We start from the raw sequence: 22,666 nt of genomic DNA on the forward strand, positions 1-22,666 counted from the left end.
AAGTAATAAATGTTATTTGCAGTTAACAATTTTCTTTTTTCTTTATTACAATATTTATGGCAAGACTAGGTATTTAGGCTTTACGCTTTACTGGTATGTGTGTATTATGGTTAATAAATAGAATCGAGACTCAAGAGGTCCGTAAAATGATCCTTATAACCATTTGGTTTTCTCTATGTATGTAGGTTCTGGATTTTACTGGTACTATATGTAATTGGTAATAGATGAAATGGAGACTGGAGAGGTATTCACTATTGAAATAGATTTGTGTATGCTAGACGCAGTGCTAAATGGCACTCTAGTACCCATATGCATACAAGGTATGTAAACTTAAATAACTGACCATAAAAAGAACTGTTTTGTTTACAACATTACACGTTTATTAGTGTGGTATACTATATTTAGATAGACTATTCATTATAACTTGCTTTTACTTACTTTTCTTCATAAATATGCTGCAAAATGTTTACTGCTTAACTAGATTTAGGTAAGGTTGAATGAAGAGGCCGAGGGTTTGCTTGTATAATTCGCGTTCTCGTGGAATTTTTGAGTATAAAAACTACTCTTTGTCCATTATCGGGTTCAGACTACCTCTGTACCAAATTTCATAAACATCATTTCAGTGGTTAAGGCGTGAAAAAGAGACAGACAGGGTTTCTTTCGCGTTTGTAAGATTAGTAGGGATTAAATAGATTTCGCGTCGTCTGATTCTTCAAAGCATGTCCAAGCAACTTAAACCGTCAAACGTCCAATAGACAAAGCGTATTTTGCGCCATTCAATATTGCAGCAATTTTTGTCACTTGTCCTTCTGATGCTATGAAATCTAGCCCAAATTTAAACCTTTGGCACTGGCGATAGAGTTTAAATTGTGTTGGTAATTAAAAAGTAATGGATTAACTCGATTAATTACGGTAAGGTTCAGTAAGCAGGGTTTTGTTTTAACTGAGTAAACGTGACATTGGTGATTGGGTTTTTATGTAAAAGTACCATTTTTGGTGCCCAGGAAGAAAGGAAATAGGAACTTCAGTTTCCTCACATATTATCTTCCCTATATATATATATAAAATACTTGTTTGACAATGTTCGTTACATTACTCCCAAACATACGACTACTCCCAAACAGCTACACCGATTTTCATGTCGGCCAACATTTATTTTTCACACCTCTAAATGATAAAAATATCTAAGTCAGAACAGCGTTTGCCGGGTCAGCTAGTATTGTATAAATATGATATGACAATGAAATAATTAAACACTATTCTTCCGAAGTTTTAAAACCCAGCAGAAAATGCTATATCCACATCATTATTATTTGTTTACTTAACGATATTTTGTGTCACACAAATTACAAATTATTGCTACCCAATATTGGAATTAGTATAGTACAAAAGGCGACCAGATCGCTCATCAGTGATCTCTTTTAGGTTAAGGATTTATTATCAGAAAATAAAAGAAAGAAAGAAATAAAAAAACGTTTCTTTTCTTATTAGACTTATAAGAAGATAACTTGAATCGCTGAACTAATTCAAACGAGTTTCGATTTAAAAATGGAAAACAATTTTTAAGAAGACACTTGAATGCAGGGAGGCAATCTATATACTCTTTAACAAGCTTTCAATGTAAATCCAATATCACAAAAATGCTACCTACTATTTCGTGACGACTATTATAACCACAACCATTGATGCATAACAGTATAAGACTGTTAATTATTCCAGTAGGTCAGACGCGACTTACGTACTCTTTGCGAAACTGAATTAGGGGAACACCTCACCTGACCTGAATCTTCGTGTAAACCTTTATGTTTACTTTATCAGCAGAAATCTTTGGTCTTCTTTATTACATTATTATAGCATGTATATATTCAAATTCGATGGGTGGCCCGTTTCCTTTTCCTCACCTCCCAGTCCATTCTTTCTTTCCAGTCGACATTCCTTTCCATGTCTCTTATCCCTCACTAGCGAGCATCGGATTCACAAAGGTAGTGCCTCTGCGAATGTTCATGGGCGGTGGTGATCGCTTACCATCAGGCGAACCACATAAAAATATTACACACTATAAAACTTGGTTCTCGCGTTATATGCTCACAAAAGAAGGCATAATTTTCTTAAAATTATTTTATCGTCCTTATTATATCGCCCAATAATGGTTAGATAGTTAAAAAGTGGCATAGGCTCCTTTACCGCTGTGAGATCTTATTCCCCTGAGAACTTGGCCACGCGGGGAAGCCGGGTCAAAAGATGATATTTTATAAAAAAAAGCAATCAAGTACACCACCACACTGTAAACTTCCCTGTTATAGAAGGTTGTATATAAATGGTGTACGTATTTCTCTCACCTTCAACACCCAAAGTTATTTACAGAACTCATAATCTCATACCAAATTCCTTTACAGAGGGATGAAGAAAAAGCTAATCTCATAGCGGAGCTGACAGCCCAAAACTCCCGTCTCACAACACAGCTGAAGGAGTCGTCAGCTACCGAAGCGCAATTGCTGGCTCAGCTGGAAGGCTTGAAGGACCAGTGCTCTATACGGATGACCAGTTTGAAGGTTAGTTGATGTTTTTATTGATATACTGTGGTGTCATGTGATATAAAAATGATAAAAATGCATGCTATTGTCTGTGCCAGTTAATGGTGAAAATTGTAGATTTCTCAAAGTTTTCTCATACACTGTAAAATGATCCTTACTATATTAAAGCTTAGAAATTAAGAGAATTTCAGAATAGTTAACGACTACTTGCACAATACATTTTAAACCGCCGTCGTGAATATATTATTATAAGTAATTTGTAATGCCAATGTAACAGTTACTTCTAAATATTGTCTACAGGATCACGTGCAAAGTCTAGACTCATTAAAATCCGAGCTAGCACTAGTAACAGACAAGAAAGTAGACCTGGAGAGACGGCTGACCAGCTCACTACGGGACAAGGATAACCTGGCTCAGCAGCTGGAGGAGGCCAATGACAGAATTGCAGCTCTTGAGAGACAGTTGAAGGAACAGGTGGGTTATATTGTATTTAAACGACTTCAAAAGAGATAGGTTCTCAATTCGTCTTTTTTTTAAGTAATAGAAATGTTACTAGGGTTGCAACTGCATCTTATTAACTTCTAATTGATGTATAAATATATTTATTCAATACTAAACATAGTTTTAGACATGATTGGCTGAAAAGAGTCAATAAAACTGTTTTAAACATACGCATTGAGAGCAATCTGTACGTTTATAATTATTTACAGACGCCATTAAAACTATTTCTAGACATGCATGTTTAATAGCCCTTTTAAAATATATATCAGAAGGTAATCTTGTGGTTTGTAGTTCTAATTATGAAATTTTAATATGTTTTATTGTAGGACGTGTATGTCAGTTTATTTTAAATCTTAAGTAATTATTTTTGAGTCTCGATTTTAAAATTTCAATTTATCCCTATGACTGAAAGCTTTATCAAACTCGCGAATGTTTATAAAAAAAAATGACGCACGCACACATTCAATCAAGGAATCATAGGTCTCGGTCGGCACACATACCCATAATACGTGTACGTATTATGCTCAGAAATAATAATACGTGATTTACTACAAATCTATTAGTGGTACTAAAAAAATAATTCATTATTAGACTATTATGTTGCTTGAAGAATAATGACAAAAATGATTGACCGTATATTAACATGGTTTTAAATCATTAAAAGAAATGTTAAAAGGTAATTTTTGTGTATTTTTTATGAAAGTAAATTTGTAGCATTATGTTTATAACACACTATAAATTAGCATATAACTACACTATAAATTAACATACGGCAATAAGCATATTATGCATTTTCTGCAGCTCCTTTATTTTATGCAGGGCATGTACTTTAAGGCATTATAAAAACCCCTCACCTCATGTAGTGGCCTTAAAATATTGTCTTTATCTTATTAAACTGTAAATTTCGAATGTAAGACATCCTAACAGGTTTACCATACTTTTACAAGTGCTTATCATATAATATCTTCTTCACACCAGGAACACCTCTATCAAAACACGCTCAAAGAGCTCAATCGCCTCCAGCGCTCTCACGACACCTTAGCCGAAAGGATCGGTGCTCCAGAGCCGGTGGAGACCAAGGCGGTGCGCTCCCTCCACTCCGAGATGGAAACCGAGCCGGAGGAGGAGGGCTGGCTGAGGAACGAGGCTGTGCAGGTGTTCAAGCAGTTGCGGGCGCTCGCGTTGCAGCTGAATACCGGCCATGATGATGATTCTGGTGAGTGATATAAAGAAAGAAAAAGTGAAGTCCCGTGTCCCCTAGTGGGGTATGGGGCAGATGATGTACATCCGTTTCACTGATCGATTTTCTTTAGGGACAAGTAGGTGATCAGCCTTCTGTGTCCTGCCAGACCGAAACTTTTTTTTTGTGCGTCCCCACCGGGAATTGAACCCAGGACCCCTCGGTTCTACGCTCACGCGTTAACCACTGTACCAAGGAGGCAGGCGGTCATAAAGAAAGAAAGGAACATTTATTTGACTCCATAAAAGAATAACTAGTAATAATATACTAATTAATTAATTAATACTAATTAATTATTAATTAATCCTACTTATCCTACCCTACTGATATTATAAATGCGAAAGTTTGTAAAGATTACTCTTAAAACGAAAACCTGTCCTCCAGTCCAGCAGCAGTCCAGCTTTACAATATTAAGATCCCACAATCTGACGACGCAAAATACTTGGGTATGCATCTTGACCGTCGTCTTACTTGGCGCAAACACATATGGACTAAAAGGAAACAATAAGACTGCAAAGTACGTAGTATGTATTGGCTAATCGTCATACAATAAAGTACACAGTTAAACACTTCAACTTCTGAAATTCCATTTTCATCGCTTAAAAAGCTATTTCGCCAAGCCGCCTTACTCCGAAATCAGAAACTTCTATTGTTTATGTGATGCGATTTTGCCCCACATGTAATACGCAGCCCGCAACAAACCAGCGAACCTCGACTAATTAAACGCGATGTGATAATTATGAACATCTTATGCAATTGACTCTGAATGAAATACGTTATGTGAGGTTTCTATTATCATATTGTATTAATGTAAAAAGTTAATTTTGTCATGTTGTTATTTTCGCTTGAGAATTGAATCAGGTATGTTGGAAGGTTAGTGGTTATACTGCATTTCTTCCTTGTGACTTCAATGCCGTGACTGGCCGTACCATCCGCAGAAGCGTGACGTCATCATATTTGATACGGAGGTTTTATATGCTGTCGCTACTTTGTGATTTTGAGATTGTTCTATTTTGTTTTTGCTAATGTTTGTCACATAGTATAAAACGAAGTCGCAATCTCTGTCCCTGTGTCCCTATATATGTTTAAATCTTTAAAACTACGAAATAGATTTTGATGGTTTTTTTAAAGATAGAGTGATTCAAGAGGAAGGTTTATATGAATCCTAGTGTGGGAGCAAGGGTTTTTAATCTGTAAATATGAAATAATATTTTTTGATAAATAAATTGTTTATTGTTTGTTCGTTTGTATAGTAACATCAATTAAACTACTCGGAATTTCACGCGTGCGAGGCCGCGGGCAAGAGCTAGTAATATATAATGTTGTTATGAAAGTGATAAATGTCTTATCGTTTACATTTATAATTTTTTTTTATTAACATTCTTGTTTTTATTACAAAATCTTTTAGTACAGTAAAGTAGGTCATAGTAATCCAGACTAATCTATTCCTATGATAAATTCTATGCAATTTTGTTCAACCGTTGTTGCGTATAAATATGACAAACATCTACTGAACTATACTTACAAATTTCTGGCTTATAATATTAGTGATAAAATGTTATTTAATGACATGAACTAAATACAATATTATTCACAAATGTTACTTAAAACGCGAACGCCGGTAAGCACCTGATACTTAAAACAATATACCCGTCTTAGCTAAGTTATTCAAGTTGAGACGTAGTAACTCCACTTTTTTCAACCTGCACTTGATGCTTCAGCTAGGGCTGCCACATAACATTATTTATTTATTTTATTATTTTTATTATTGCAAACGAGATCAATGATTGAATATACGAGTTGTATATTGAAACCGATGGCACATAACCTATTACTAAATTCGATCGATAATAGTTATTAAGGGGGCGTCCATTAATTACAAACAAATAAATGATTATGTGAAGCCATTTTTCACATTTTCGATCTCCCCTCCCGCTGTGATGAGATTTGATTCAACCCTCTCCCCCCTGAAACGTCCTCACATTAGTAATGCTCCCTGTTCGATTTTTTATTCATTACGGTTACGTTATGCATGTATTAGTAATAAAACAGATTCTATAGAGGACAGACGTTTCATTTTAACATTCGAGAGATACAAACTAAAATGAGCCTTATTGCCCGAACACACCTTTATTAGTCGGAGACGTTGTAATTACGTTGTCTAATAGAATGTACAACAGCGGTGTCCGATAGAAATTTTCTTTTAAATCCAAATAAACAGTAAAAAAAAACAGTCTGAAAAATCAGAGTTGAGATAACATACATTATTAGAAATTGGATTTATAAATTTTCTGCTAAAAAATAGAAAATGAAATAATCCTGGCAACCCTAACAACATGTCATAAATAATCCAGTCTGTTATAAACCGGGTCTATTTCATATAGTTGTGCATCTGTCTGTACGTAATTTTATTGGCATTATCTAGTGTTTAGATAAAGATATATTGCCTAGCTTTCAGGCATCGAGTAGGATTATCTCGTGAATATATTTTTTGATGTAGTTTTTTGCAGATTAGATAATACTGAATGCTCATGTTATCTATACTAATAACGCTGTTGAGTTTGTTTGAACGTGCTAATCTTAGGATCTACTGGTTTGAATAGAATTTTTTTTTTATGTCATAGCGGGTTACTGAGCTGGTGGTTCGCCTGATGGTAAACGATCACCACCGCCCATGAACATTCGCAGAGGCTTAGACCTCTGAGAATGCGCAGCCCGCTTTTAAGGGATAAGGGATGAGGAAAGGATTGATGAATGGAAAGAAGGTCTGGGAAGGGCTAGGAGAAGGAAATAGGCCATTATTGTGTTGAATAATCCATTTATTGAGGAAGAGATAGGCTATAGGTCATAGTAGGACGTTGTTGAAACCGCGGGGCACGGCTAGTTATAACGCGACACTACAAAATAATTTGCTGGTCGTAATATTTTGTTTTTTTTTTAATGTCATGTGTGCCGAAGTGAGCTCAACTCCCACAAAAAATAAGTCATCATCATCATCATCAGTCTATATATGTTCCCACTGCTAGGATACAGACCTATGAAGGTGCAGGCCATAATCCACCAGCTGGTCAAGTGCTGATTGTAACATGTCCGAGCTTTTGATTTTTGGACATGCTGGTTTCCTTGTGATGTTATTTGTCTTTACCGCTTCGAGCAGTGGTGATGTTATCCACGTGCGCAGATAAAATGAAAAAACCAATTTCCTACACGCTCGTCTGGCCTTGAACCCCCGACTTACAAGGATTTTTAGAAATAGGTCCTCACCACATATTAACATCTCATCGGTTTACCCGAATGTGAACCGATGAGATGACAAACATGCAAGCGCGATTACAAAACAAATGATTGCAAGCATTTCTGTATATTATGCATAAGCATTGCATAGTTATGCAAATCGCTATGTACTTGCTTAACCTTTACATGTCACTAATTTAGATCGTGAAAGTTGAGTTACGTTAGAATTATTACAAATTCGTATCTTGCTAATGTGCTATGTTTTATGACATATGCGAAATTAATTAATCTTGGTAATTTTATACGACGTTCAGAGAAACGAAATGTACGCACCACCTGAGCGTTGGCTAGACTGTAAGCCACTATGTTGTTGTATAATAATTAAATTAAATTACAAAATAGGTAGATTTTGCTTTAATTTGTACGTGTACCATTGATTAAACGATGTTACGTATAAAAACAGATTTTTAGTAAAACGATCACAAAAACATACTAATAATTTTATCGCAATGTCACAAAATAGTATAAAACAAAGTCGCTTTCCGCCATCTGTGTGTCTCTGTGCTTAGATCTTTAAAATAACGTTGGGATTCATGAGGAAGGTTTATATGTATAATGATACAGAAAAAGGGGGAAAATGCGAAGCCGCGGGCAAAACCTAGGTTACACTATAGTCGAAACAGCATTGTTAAATCGAACCTGGACCCACCCGCGTAAATTTAATCGTTTGTTCACCAGGAATCAAACCCGCGATCATTGCCATAATGTCTAATGTTGTCAATAGTAGCTTATTCATTGTTGTTGTTGTTTAATTTTCGCCTTGACTAGGAATGAGTGCGCTAACTCGTAGCTCCCAAACACATAATCGATTGCTGTTTTCACTATTTCTCATAGGAAATAGAGGAGGATGGTATTCGGACAACATTGAAACTAATGCTAGACGTCAACCAATATTTAAGATAATATTCTCAACTCTATTTGTTAAGTTATAGAAGCGTTTTCTGAACGAAATATTTTTTAACTTATTATAACGTATACGACGAAGTAGTACTAAATTCTAAATGTGAAAGAATTTTTGAAAACGGTCCAGTAGTTTCTAAGATTTACACGGTCAAACAAACAGGCGCTTTAGATCATTAAGTCTAGATTTTATCGAGATCGCTTCCGTTTTACAGTTTTATGTTGACAAACATCGTGACACGAGATTTTTATATACAAGGCGTTACATAACTCTTATGTATTGTTCCAATCTAGACTGCTGAGCATTAGGCTTTCACCAACACTTTCAACATGATTAAGCTGCTATTGTCAACACTAGACATTATGGAGACAATGATCGCGGGTTTGATTCCTGGTTAACAGAAAATGATTGAATAGAAGATTCATTCTTCAATCAATCGACTTCTAAGAGCCGTTGTGAATGGTCTTACTTCATATGAATTGGTGTCTATTTAGAAGTTAACTTTTCCACATTTAATTAAGGAATATTTTTACAAGGCTTATGATTTTTTCAAATACCAGAAGTGATGTTTGTTTGACCCTCATAACGGAAATTCACCTCGTTTTTTACCAAATCTATGAAATTTGATTAAATTACACATCCCTTCGGACTGAAACCGTTAGAACAATTTATAAGTCAATAAGGTTTTATCGAAACGCCCATATCCGAAATTTGTTCCACTATACCTGGTCAGTTAGTATCAGAACTCCACAGATTAGTGCCAGGTTCAAAAGCCGGGTTATCAACCTCTAACAATGAGACTGACCTTTCGTCACGAATGCTAACTGCTCTCATGTCTCGTTTGCTTTATCTGGATAGTGAAATAGTTTGGTGATTTTAGTAAATACTATATTTTGGAGAGTCTCGTAATCAAGATCAAAAATCTTTGCTAAACCAAAACAAAAGATTATTACTTATTTAATTGTCCGGGTAACAATCCAATAAGATCCTATATAAAAGATCCAAAGAAAATATACTAAATTTAACGAATTGGGTCCAAAAATTTCGAAGAAATATCCTAAATGTTTTCCAACTTCCATCTATTAATTTTAATATAAGAAATTGCTTCATATTATATTCAAACAGGACTATCGAACAAATAAATTTCTTTGTTTCCACTCTGTTGCCTAGCAACGGATATCATTGATTTAACCTTAAATGAGGTTGTTAAACGCTGAAATTTATTACGTCTAAATTTGGAGCAAATTGGAACTTACTACCTAACTGTAATACTAGGGTTGGAGCTATGACGTGGCTTGACCGAAAATGTCATTAGAATGTGTTGAATATCCATTGTGGTGTATATAACCTCTAAACTGGACCATGACTGTACCATATTCGAAATCTCTTTTAACATGAAACAGACTATCCTTGTACAACCACATGCATGTCTTTTGCTTTATATTTCACAGGTTTGTCACCATATTCTGCAAATAAAGATATATTATATCTTTAGAACTGTGATATCCTTTGGTCACTTTAGACTTAAATGGTTTGGTCTGAGAAAGGAGGGTGTGGAAAACTTGTCACCAAATTTCCGGAAGGTCCAAGATCAAGAAAAATAGTGCTCATAATTAATGTTCAAACTAGAATATTTAGGAGAGTTTTTCGTCTTACATATTTTATTATAATGGCTATATTATGTTTTATTTAAACATAGTGGGAAATTGTAAAACAAAGCTATATTGTCAAGTGATCTTAAGTCTGCAGAATGCGGATTACAGTCAGCTTAGCGATAACTTACCAATTTTACACGGTATTTATAGTATGGTGTAGTGAGAGTTTTGCTGCTACAAATAAATGACAATTCAACTAACACTCCATGACTTTGTTTTCAGTAGTTCAGATTTCCATCCTATAGAGGTGGTAAACACAATAACATAAAATAAACTAACTAAGCGATGTTGTTTCAATGAAGTAAAGATTTTATTCGCTTATCTTTTGCAAACATTTTAATTGCCAAATTCAACCTTCTAAATATGAACGTATTATATCAAAATAGTTGTATGTGGTTGCTAAATTCGATATCTTAGATGACTCAGACTGTCACGATCACTTATGAAATCATCGACATCGTGTTGACATACTATTTTATATCTTTAAGTATGTGTGCCCCGCGGTTTTACCCACCGGTCCATAGCGAACCGTTTCTCGTGCATAATTTATTTCTGGTTATTTTGAAGCATCTCTAAAAGATTAAATCATTCCACAATATCTATGATTAAATTGAGACTTATAGAGAAGTTATAAGAAGCATATTCAAGCTGAAAGCATTTATACATGTGACCATACGTTAGAGTTTACATTTTCGTAAGCAGATACTTTATTTTATATAAAATTCAAAAAACAGATTTCTATGAATATAAGAGAACAAATATTGGAATATTTGTTGTCTGCGACATATTCTGTAGTACCTACTTTCTTTAAGTACGAATTAGTTGTAATTACCAAACAACTAACTTTAAAAGGTTAGATTAAGATTAAAGCCTAACTGAACGCAGCTCCTGCTTTCAATAGAAATAGTTTGTTTGGGAACATTTTTTATTTCGACCAAAAGAAGCGTGGCTTTTGGTCGCAGCGTGATTTATAGTCTGACGTTCCTTTTCCCTTTTTTGTTCCTCAAGACGAACTAGAGAGAAGCGCCTTTAACCAAAGTCTTCAACGTTATAATATTCAACTACCGTTCCAGGTCTCCACTCCGACCTGTCGATCTCCTCGCTGGACGGAGACGAAGGCGAGACGCTGCGGCGGGGTGCGCTCGCGGCGGCGTGCGCGGACGCAGTGGCCGCGTACGCCACGCTCGAGGGCTCGCGGGTGCGCGACTCGATCGCCGCGCATGCGCGCCGCGCCATGGAGCGAGAGAGACAGATAGACGAGAAGAACGAGATGATTGCTGATCTGTCGTCTAAGGTTTGTGTCTCTTTCTATTGCTGAGTTTGGGTTTTGGTTTTTAGTGTGAGTATACATCTATACTACATATAAATGAGAATTACGCAAAAACTGCTGAACGGATTTTGATGAAACTTGGTATGGTTATAGCACCTACTCCGAGGAAGGATCTTATTAACTTTTCATCCCGGAGATTGAAACGGTGTCTGAGGGGGGAGGGGTGAAAGTCAATTTAAGTATTTATTGACGAACGAAGTCGCGGGTACAGCTAGTATGAAATAATTTCATTGCTGATTGTTTTGCCTATAAATACATATAATATCAACGCTACCTGCCAATCTAAGTAGCACATGAAATTTCTTCAACAATTACCAAACATTTAATTAGAAATTCATCAGTTGGTTGATAAACTCCTCTCATTTTCACCACACACACACGCAGCGTTCTGACAACTAACACGCACACCAGCATACAAAATTCGATCCGTTGTTAACTGAACGAATTATTAGATAGATTTATATCTATGGTGGTGGTTCTTAATCATCTCAATAGATGGCGTGGGGTGCCCCTTAGGCACATAAAACCGAAAGAGTAGAAGAAATTCGATTATTGTGGCGGTATCACGAGTGGCCGAGAGGCTAGGCGTTGCTACGGTTTGGAAAAAGGAACGGTGATAACATTTTTTCTGTTCCTGTTAAAATTTCCCAATATAACTTTATAAAGAATTTCAATGATAATATATACTAAAATAATAAAACTAATAATTAAATCTATCTATAATCAAAGGGAGCATAAGAGGCATTGCTGTAAATACGATTGTATGATAAGTTTCGAAGGTTTACGTAAGTCAAAATTACAGCTTTAAAATTACAGCTCATTGCAACATGATTGCAACCCGATCGAATCATCGAAGCCTTGCTTTTATGTATTTGCGATAAATAATTGTTGACTTAGCGATAATTGACTCCACAAGTACTTGCATCATTTGTTAGATTTACTTTTGGTGTATTAAAAATCGGTCTAATGCGATTCGGACACTTGACATAATCTCGGAATACCTAAGTATAACGATTCATGAGACATCCTGGTGACAGACACACAGGCCATTAGCCAGGATTTACTTAAATTCAACTATATATCTTCAGATTACGTTCCAACAATTCGACGAATTTAATATCACTAGTGTAGGTATATATAAATGGCCAATTACCTCACCGCATGCTCGTGAAATCGCAAATCAATTTATTTCAATCGACACAAGCGTTTGACACCGTTGCGGCTAATGGATCACAGTTATCTGTTGTGAGATGCCAATGACTGCTTGCTCGACTGCGACAAAAGGGGGATTATGTTGTTAGTGTGTGGTGTTGCTTTGTATGCCTGTTTTTTGGCACGCCCTACTGTAAAACTGCTGGACGAGTTTTGACATATGAGATACCGTTGTAATCATCAGAATTGTGTGACATGGGCTAAATAAATATACAAAATGGCGCTGGCAATTATAAAAAGGGACGTGGCTTCGAGTTTTTTCATTTTTTTATGTAATAGTCGGTAACTGAGTTGGAAGGTTGAAGGTGGTAAGGATGGTAAGCGCTACCACCGCCCATGAATATTTGGAGAGGCGTGAAGTATGAGGTAAACCAATACCTATAGTGTATTACAATGGATTAAGTCCTTTTGAGTTTACCATTGACTAGCGATGCGTCCTTGCTTTGTCCGTTGTACGTACATAGCCTGTAGCCCTCAACATTCACGTATATCTACGTGAAAGGTGACAGAACTTTTGTATTCGGTCCAGTAGTTCTTTGGATTTGCACGTTCAAATAAACTCTTCAGCTTTATACTAATTGTATAGATTAAATATATAAAAGGTCAATCAGTATTGTATCTAAGAATACCAATATTCGGTTTTATGTTAAGTTGCGCTTATATTATCTTTAATAATGTTATTTACATATCGAATGAACGAAAACAGGTCTGAACATGAAATCTAAAACAAAAAACAAGATAAATGCGTGCATTATAGATTAAATAAAAGGGAAACATATATTTGAATAAATATTTCGCTAATTTTTTACATCGCATTAACTCAAATTCACTTTCACTCACATTTCATAACTTTCCAGGTCACTTATTGTTTCCTTAAAAAACTTTTCGGAATATGAGCAAGAAAGCTTTCCTCTTAAGATTATTATAGGTTACGGTTGAAACCACTGGTTTAGCTGATCTGAATTCATAGATAAATGGGTTATAATATTAGTATGAATAGGTAAAGTTATTATCACGACATAGTATAAAGACTTCGCGTCTGTCGCTATGTATTTATGTTTAAATATCCATCTTTAAAACTACCATTACCACTACTGTGACGGGATTTTGATGGGGTTATTTTTAAATAGATTTCTGCGGGTAAATGCTAGTTAACAGAAAAACCTTGTCTCTGGAAGTGAAATAATGCTACTAATATTATAAATGCGAAAGGATGTGTGTGTGTCTGTTGCTCTTTCACGGAAAAACAATTGAACCGATTGCAATGAAATTTGGTACGTAGACAGCTGGACAACTGGAATAATATATAGGCAACTTTTTATCCTGATATTCCTACGGGACACGGACGTAAAACCACGGGGCGCAGCTAGTAATATATATAAGTAAAATAATAAATAGTCGATTTTAATATTTATAACATATACATCCTTAATGTGACATCATTTACTAAAGGACAAAGAATACGCCTACGCATCTGCCCACGTATTTCGTTTAAGGATGCTGACCATTTCATCTATGGTCACTTCCATATTGGTCGATATGGTCGAAATCTACATTTGGTCTTAGATCATAAAATTTCCCGTTTTTTTTCTAGAATTAATAAGGCGGTTGTTTTTAAAACGTGTTTTATATCAAGGTTAAATTGTATTTATGTCGGGCATTATAAAGTATAGTTTATTTAATTTTTTAGTTTTATAGCTATATATATTATAAAGCTGAAGAGTTTGTTTGTCTGAACGCGCTAATCTCAGGAACTACTGGTCCGTTTTGAAAAAAATCTTTTAGTTTTAGATAGCCCATTAATTGAGAAAGGCTTTAGGGTATATTTGTTAAACTTCTTATAGTATACTATATATGTAGGTTTTTTAAAGGGTAGATAAACTAGAAGTAAATATATAATTGTCTGTCTATTGTCTTGTTAAGTTTAAATGTATTTGTTGTTGTTGCATGAATAAAATTACCAAATATACGTGATTTGTGAGGACTGGTGTTCGTTTGATAGTTTTTATTTACTCTCATGCAAACGTTTCTTTGAAATTGAACACAGGCTACAGACTTATTGGGCACAGAGATCCTACTGCCGTAAATAACAACAAACAAAATATGCTCACTAAAACTTTCTAGCGATAAAAATTCACTTTTAGATATATAAAAACACAAGCAACACGACCTAACCTCTGCTATTCACAAGGAAATAAAATATCCATAAAACACGTTGAATTTGCATATTATATTATATTTTCACTTATATGGTATTTAAATAAAAACATTCGATCTATTTTGAACGTTGGTATCCAGTGAACGTCGCTCAGATGCAGTGAAAGTGTGCAGCCTTCAATGTTTTAATATTGCGCCAAGGCCGGCCTGGGTTAGTGCTTATTATTTAGATATAATACGGGTGTGAGATAATCGCTTGTAATTAGGTAATGCGATCGTTAGAACGCGTAGTGATTGAATGCGTTTTCTGTGAGTTAGTAAATTGTCTAGTAAAGCGAATGAGTCATAATGTAAGTGTTATTATAGAGTTGCTTGCCGGCTCTTCTCTGTAGAAACTGCTTACTGAACCGGTGGTAATGTTAAAGCTATGTTTCGATTCAAAAGTGCTTCTATAAGAAGTCTGATTTAATATATAAATAAATGTTTTGGTTTGAGTTTTAGTTACGTTCAAAGACCGAAAGCAAAAAAAGAAAAAAAAAATACATTACAGCATACACATACACAACAGGCAGTAGCTTTCAAATAAAAAATGAATCTTCAAAATCGGTTCACCTAGTTGCGAGTTCTTAAGTAACAAAACTAAAATAACGTGGAGTCGGATAAAAAGAAGTCACGTCGCGTCGTGATCCGAAAATGAGATTCACATCGCGAAATTCCTGTTATATCTCTAATGAGAACGTGTATAAGAACAGACATAGAATGAACATATAGCGACATTCGTGTTGTAACAGTAATGTTCGGCCACGACACGTTGTGGCAATGACGAAAAGATATGACGTGCTCTGAACATTAATTGGTGTGTCATCGGGTCGTGTGGATGTTCAGATAAATATACAAATACGCTCCTCGCTTCGCTGCTCGCTAACTTTTTTAACGATGTATGTATCTACCTAATATTATAAGGAACTTCAATACAATTAACACCAGAACGCCTTTTAATGATTGTGGGCAGTAAGATAATAATATTATGTTTAGATGAAAATCCTGTACATAACTTTGATTTGTTTGTACATAACAAAAATATCTCATTATCAATAATATCCTTCCACCTCGTTATATTTGTATTCTTTGACCGTGATTGTGTCCCTCTGCAATAAAAAACGCGTGTCGCTTTACCGTAGCGATGTCTACGCTGGCATAGTACAATAATGAGTGTCCCTAACGCAGACTAGGCTTGGCAAGATCAAGGGTACCAACCTCAAATTGTTCTTACGTAGTTACTCTTTAGTAATCTGCAGGTCTTCTCTAATTTTAAGTGACCTTAGCATCATCGGCTACCATTTGTGAAACACCAGCTCATTTCCCCGCAATTACATAAAAAAGTATCGTCCAATCAGCCTGGATAAGTCCACAGTTCACCTTAGCGTACCCTAATATCATGGCATTTAAAAGAAACATCAGTTCCCCACTATTACACCAAAACACCCATACATCCAATCAGACCGGATAAGTCCACTGCCCACTGTCCACTGTCCACCTTACCATACCCCAAATTAATGGCATCTAATAAAACCCTCAACAGCTATCAGTAGCGGAAGTGGAGCTACGTGCAGCTGCTGAGGAGCGCGACAAGCTGCTGAACGACGCCAACTACACGAGCCTGCAGAACGACGAGGCGGTGGCGCGCGCGCGGCACGAGCGGGACGACGCCATCGAGAGGAAGAAGGCCGCTGAGGTGAGTTCTCGGGGCCTTTCACTGTAGAAATTCCCAGGGAAAAGCTGCTGAGATCGACCTCGGATGAGTCCTCGGGTCCAAAATCTTCCTATATCACGATTTATTTTGGAAATTTTCAAGAAAATAAATGCTCAAAAAGTAGCTTTTATTACTCTCTAGCCTAAGAAAAATCCTGATGCACAAAAATATACCATAAAATCGGTCCATTGCGACATGAGGAGAGCCAAACAAAGAACTTACATCCAGAGTCCGGATACAAAAACAAACAAATATTTTAACATGGGAATTGTAGGTGTAAAAGTATTCTTCTGTTAAACTTTAACATTATTTTGTTATGTAAGGCCAATGAGACGCGATAAAAAATGTAAACAATGTAACCGTTACCAAGTTACACTTGTACTTCTTATTCTCTGTGGCTGTGAACTCTGTCAGTATCTTTCGTTTACAATATTAATGTCAAAGTCGTCTGCGGTTCGACAACTCCTGTCGTTACGTGTTTCGTGGTACAGGTAGACGTTGGAAACGTTTTACATTGACATAGTTCTGGATTCATTACCTCAATAAATTGACAACCTACCACAAACAATGTATATTATGTATTTATATTTGAATACATTACCAAAACATACTAAAAACATAAAAACATTTCCAGGTGTCCCTCGCGAAGACCCGCGTAGAACTGATGCAGGCCAACAGCCAGCTGTACGAAGCCGTGCGACAGAAGATCGACCTTGGCCAGCAGCTCGAGCAGTGGCAGGTCAGTTATCTTCTTTTTTATGTCACAGGCGGCAATGGAGCTGGTGGGTCGCCTGATGGTAAGAGCTGCCACCGCCCATGAGCATTTGGAGAGGCGTAAGGTCGATTGCAGAGCTTACGCCTCTACAAATTGATTGCCGAATTATTTAATTGGGAGGGGAGTACGAAACGATTGACAAGAGCAAATAGTTAAAGAACTGGGAAAGGTAAGGAAAAGGATATGGGCCTCCAGCTCCCCCACTCACATTACGAAACGCAATAGCCTGCTATTATTTTACGCCGGTTTTCTGTGGGGTCTCTGCTGTTATTATTATTATCATAATCATCATCACCATCATCATAATGTTCATGGTTATCATCACCACAAACTGACGTCATCATCATCGTTATGAATTTTAATAGATTTGAGACTCAGACAAAGTGTTGTGTAAAATAGAACATATACACATATTATATTAACTCAATAAATATATTTCATTTTATGTTTTTCAACAAAATGGATTCCATGTAACACAAGTGCTGACTCACAATATACTTATGGTTCTATTTATACAAAAAACCTGAGATGCAGAGAATCATACAAAAGTAATTAAAAATTCTCTTAAGTTGATTTTCCTCAAATGTGAGTACGAGTACACCTAGACGTCACTGACACAACACGAAGAGCCACTAGATAACTTCTTGCTGGCTCTACTCTGTAGAAACTGCTTTCCGAACCGGTGCTAAATGTTAAAATTGTGTTATGATGATCCTTCATATTGATAATGTCTTCTCACATTTACTCTTGTAAAGATAAAAAGTGAAGTCCCGTGTCCCCAAGTGGGGTATGGGGCAGATGATGTACATCTGTTTCACTGATCGATTTTCTTTAAGGACAAGTAGGTGATCAGCCTTCTGTGTCCTGCCAGACCGAGACATTTTTTTTTGTGCGTCCCCACCAGGAATTGAACCCAGGACCCCTCGGTTCTACGCTCAAGCGTTAACCATTGTACCAAGGAGGCGGTCTTGTAAAGATAATACCTTAAAAAATAAGTCATCTGAATGGGTGGACATGTTTGATGATGATGATGATGATGATGATGATGATGATCCAACAGTGTTTAATCTTAATATATACTTACATGTTGTCTGCGATGGACTCCTTAACTAATCAACCTATTTTAATCAAATTCCCACTCCATGTGCTGTTTGATCCAACTTAAAAGATAGGATAGTTATATAATTTCAATTTCGATTAATGACCCGGGAGGAGCCGGGTGTGTAGCTAGTTGAATATATAAATGTTTGAGTTCGAGTTTGAGTATTTCAAATGGGCGCACAATCTAGAATGTTTCGCTCATTTTAAACGCACGGTTTTGGAGCGTAAGTGTGCATCTTCGGTTTTATTATATCAAAGAGTTTCATTTATAAAAAAAATAAGCACGTTTTCATTAAAAAAAATCCATGTGAGTTTTCAAAAACTAGTGACAAGTCTAATAATAGTTTATTATTTGATTCGTGCGTTTAAATAACGAAAAATATAAAAAAGGCAGTAAGACGAATGTTGCTATCACAATTCCAGATGGACATGCAAGAGCTGATCGAGGAGCAGATGAAGCACAAGCTGATATCGGAGAAGCGGCGCAAGCTGCCCGCCGCCGCGCCGCCGCCCGCCGCGCGCGCCGGCCGCGCCAGCCGCCTGCTCGGCCTCTTCCACCGGTGATGCGCCCCCCCCCCCGCCCCTAGCCGCCGTGCGGGCTCGCCTCGCGCTATACAGGGTGCGCGTGCGCGTGCGCTCAGGGTACAGGATGTCGCATGTGTTGTGTGCTCAGGAATGGCGTGTGGTTTTTCGTGCGCTGATTACGGGGAAGATAACATACAAATTTTTAAAACTGTGTACACCCTTGATTGATAACGTGACGACCTTTGCCGGCGCGCGCGAAAAGGAAATCTAAGTTTATCATCGTAATTTTATTGTGTAAGTTTTTTTACGCAATCAGTGCACACAAAACTATATGTTCCATTGGGTATACCGACCACAGGCGGGACCTGGATATGCGTATTTACAATAATTTGAACTTCATCGATGACTGCAAAGAGAACGCCCTGTATATGTGCATACTCGATATACAATATATGCGACTTTACAATAATTTGAACATGCTGTATAAAAATTCACTCACTTCTCCGCCCTTTATCATCTGTTATTACAAAGAGAACGACCTGTATAAATGTATCTGTAAACATTCGTCTTAATTTTTGTATACAAGATTTACATCTATCAATGCATATAGCATGTTCTATTGTAAATTATTATTATTACACTCTTTGCGTTATATCTCTACATATCCTTACAAATTTTTACTTGTATTGAAAAATAAATGTAAAACATACCGAATTTTTAAAAGCCAGCTCTGAGTGTTGTCAAATATTAATATAAAATTAATTCAAACTATATACATTACCAATGACTCATAATAAAATAGTCTGATATTCGAAAATGAATCATAATAACGCAAAATATTTTTTAATAATAAGAAAAAAAAAATCTGTTATATAATTATTATGAATATTGTAAATACATTTTTAAACTTTTGCCTGTTTATCGAATATTAATATCGAGTCATAATAAAATGTTTGACAGCTATCAAAAGAGTGCTGATTTTTTTTTTTCCTTTATGGCAAGAGTGCTGATTTATAAATTCCCACCATAATTTACAAATATTCTTTACTTTTTCCAAAAAAATTATAATATCGAAGTATGCTCATTCACAGTGATAATGTTATCATTATTATAATTAATTTTTATCTTTTAAGCACATAGTTAATGAATTGTGCAATAGCACTTGTGTCGATTTATTTATATCAAAATATTTTATAGTTTATGACGGTACAACATATTCCGAATTCGAATGTACATTTACATAACGAAACGAACGACTCATTTATCTTAGCCGACTTCTTAAAAGGCGGTTTTATGTTTCACTTTATTTTCATCAATGATCGCGTCGGCCATTTTGTTAACAGATTCTAACCGTCCATTTTATGTAAATAACACATAGGTGTAACACAACCATATGTATACTGCAATGCACTTTGGATTTTTAGAATAGATTAGATATTACAGGCATAGGGTATAGCTTTTTATTTAGTTTCTATTACTTATTTCGGAACTCGGCATTTTTATGTATTAATTTTTATCAAGATGAATACATCAAATGGATCAAAATTCAAAAAAAGTTTAGTAAAATAATATTAACTTCTGAATTCACTATGCCCAGATAGAGAACTAAATAAAAACCAATATCCAAATGCCATCACATTATCATTTAATAGCCATATTATTAATAGAAACGATCTGCTACAATGCGAATAACTTTAACATAAGTAACAAAAAAACAAGACGTGCCTTAGCCGTGAGAGATGCAATTTAGAAAATTGTTATAAATAATAAATCACGCCTTTCTGTGCCTTAATTATTATTTGTCAATTTGGCCCTATTGTAGCTTATGTTAAGAAGCACTAATTTAAATTTATCGTGGAGTTTACTTTGAAAAGTACTTAATTCGTAGTTTTATTTTAAAAAGGTACTATTTACTGTAGGAAACGAGTTTTGATGTTTTATTCTAACACATTGCGAGTAGTTTTAACGTCATTGAGTTGCACTTATTGTTGTAATTTCAATATATAATAAAATCTGTTGATGAATTGAGTAATATTGTTGAAAATTTGACAAAAAATATGAAATGTGTTGGATTAAATTGAAGTTTTTGGATGGGTTCGATAAAAAAATCACATGTTTTGTTGCATATTGCATAATTACAAACGACAAAGTATCCTCAATTATATACAATAAACAGATTTAATAATACTAATTGGAATAAAATGTGCTTCATAAATACAGTGCAACTAAATGAAATTGGTCATAATATCAGCAATGTGGTATAGAAGACAAGTGTTTTAAATGTAAGCAGCCTTAAATGTGCCCTCTCTATCTATATTTCTATCAAGAGTAATAAAGACAACTATATAAAAACAAAATTTATAATACTCTTGAACATTAGAACCCTATTTATGCTTTAAAATGAGCTTTCTTTTAATTCTCGGAGATTATTATTGTATTTGATATACGTTTTTGTCGTAGCGGATTTTAGAATGATAAATAATTTTGCATTATCTTAATCGTAACAGTATTTGTATAGTTTTTCTTTATTTTACAACAAATATATCGCTCTATTTTTGAAAGTACAAAAATGCATGTTGGCGATATTGTATTGTGAATTAGTAATAATCACAATGAAAATAGTTGTAATTTTTTATAAGGAATGATAAATATTGAATATTATGCCTATTCCTTTCCATTTGACAGTTACAATCTTATATTTTATCTATGTTCTTTTCATAACAGATTATAAAACTTCTTATTCCTTTTACATTCCACGCTACTTAATCTTAATTAATTTTAATTTCAACTATAATAATGCTTATTATTTTTATAATTTATTTTTAAGACTGAATTGTAAACAGGTTCATAATATGTGAAATGCAATATAATTTATTATGTATGATAGTTTTATGTATAATTCTATATTTTTGCACAAATGTGTGTTCTGTATTTTATAGTCATTTCTTTTAAGGTTTATTTTGCTGTCTTTATAAATTTTCGTTTCTATTTTAGTACATCTGTTTTCTTTACTTTTCATTAAACTCGACTTATCTTTAATAATGAAGGTTTGATTCAAATAGGTTTAGAAAAACACATGTACTTACGTTAAATAATAACGATTTCGTAAGATTTTACATTGGTAAAGTGAAATACAATAATGTACCAATATTACACAACGAAATTGATAACTTTTCTTGGTTATGGTGACTTAATTGTTTTATAATAATACTCAAAATATTCTACCTTTAATATATAGTAATAATAGAAAAGTTTCATATAAATTTAACAAGGAAAGATTTAAAAATATTCACAATCATGGCTTATTGAAATCGTTATTATAACCGTAGGTGCGTCAAGGGAATATTATAAAAAAACATTTATTTTCAATCAACCGAAACAACCATTTTCTTAAATAATAAAAAAAAAAATACATTGGATCCCTTCTATTTTCAATTTGTATTAGCTATTTCTTTTCATTTTTTTTGCCGCCATCTTGTAGACGTTTGTTTTAACATAACTTGCAATATATTATAGAAAAATGTTAGTAAATAAATCATGAAATTTTAATTTCTAACATCGTACTTATAGATACTAAGTACTTAAAATAGATCTACTGTGACTAGTTTTATTTACAACTATGTATTATGTGAAATAATGAATAAATAATGAATTGAAGTTATGGTGTTTTATTGATATCAGTAATTTT

The 22,666-nt window shown here is 34.9% G+C and overlaps 1 protein-coding gene across 1 annotated transcript in view; it reads left to right on the forward strand.

Annotated features, from left to right (window-relative positions):
• LOC119836317 (bicaudal D-related protein homolog) overlaps window positions 1–22,635 on the forward strand; it is a 73,566-nt gene extending 50,931 nt beyond the window's left edge. The window contains exons 3-9 of the mRNA XM_038361614.1: window positions 2,397–2,552; window positions 2,835–3,008; window positions 4,014–4,251; window positions 11,199–11,419; window positions 16,407–16,559; window positions 17,212–17,316; window positions 18,877–22,635. Of these exons, the coding sequence (XP_038217542.1) occupies window positions 2,397–2,552; window positions 2,835–3,008; window positions 4,014–4,251; window positions 11,199–11,419; window positions 16,407–16,559; window positions 17,212–17,316; window positions 18,877–19,017 (1,188 nt within the window). The 3' untranslated portion in view covers window positions 19,018–22,635. The remainder of the gene's footprint in view (window positions 1–2,396; window positions 2,553–2,834; window positions 3,009–4,013; window positions 4,252–11,198; window positions 11,420–16,406; window positions 16,560–17,211; window positions 17,317–18,876) is intronic.
• The last annotated feature ends 31 nt before the right edge of the window (window positions 22,636–22,666 follow it).

Source organism: Zerene cesonia, chromosome 23 (genome assembly GCF_012273895.1).
Source record: "Zerene cesonia ecotype Mississippi chromosome 23, Zerene_cesonia_1.1, whole genome shotgun sequence".
Taxonomy (NCBI): domain Eukaryota; kingdom Metazoa; phylum Arthropoda; class Insecta; order Lepidoptera; family Pieridae; genus Zerene; species Zerene cesonia.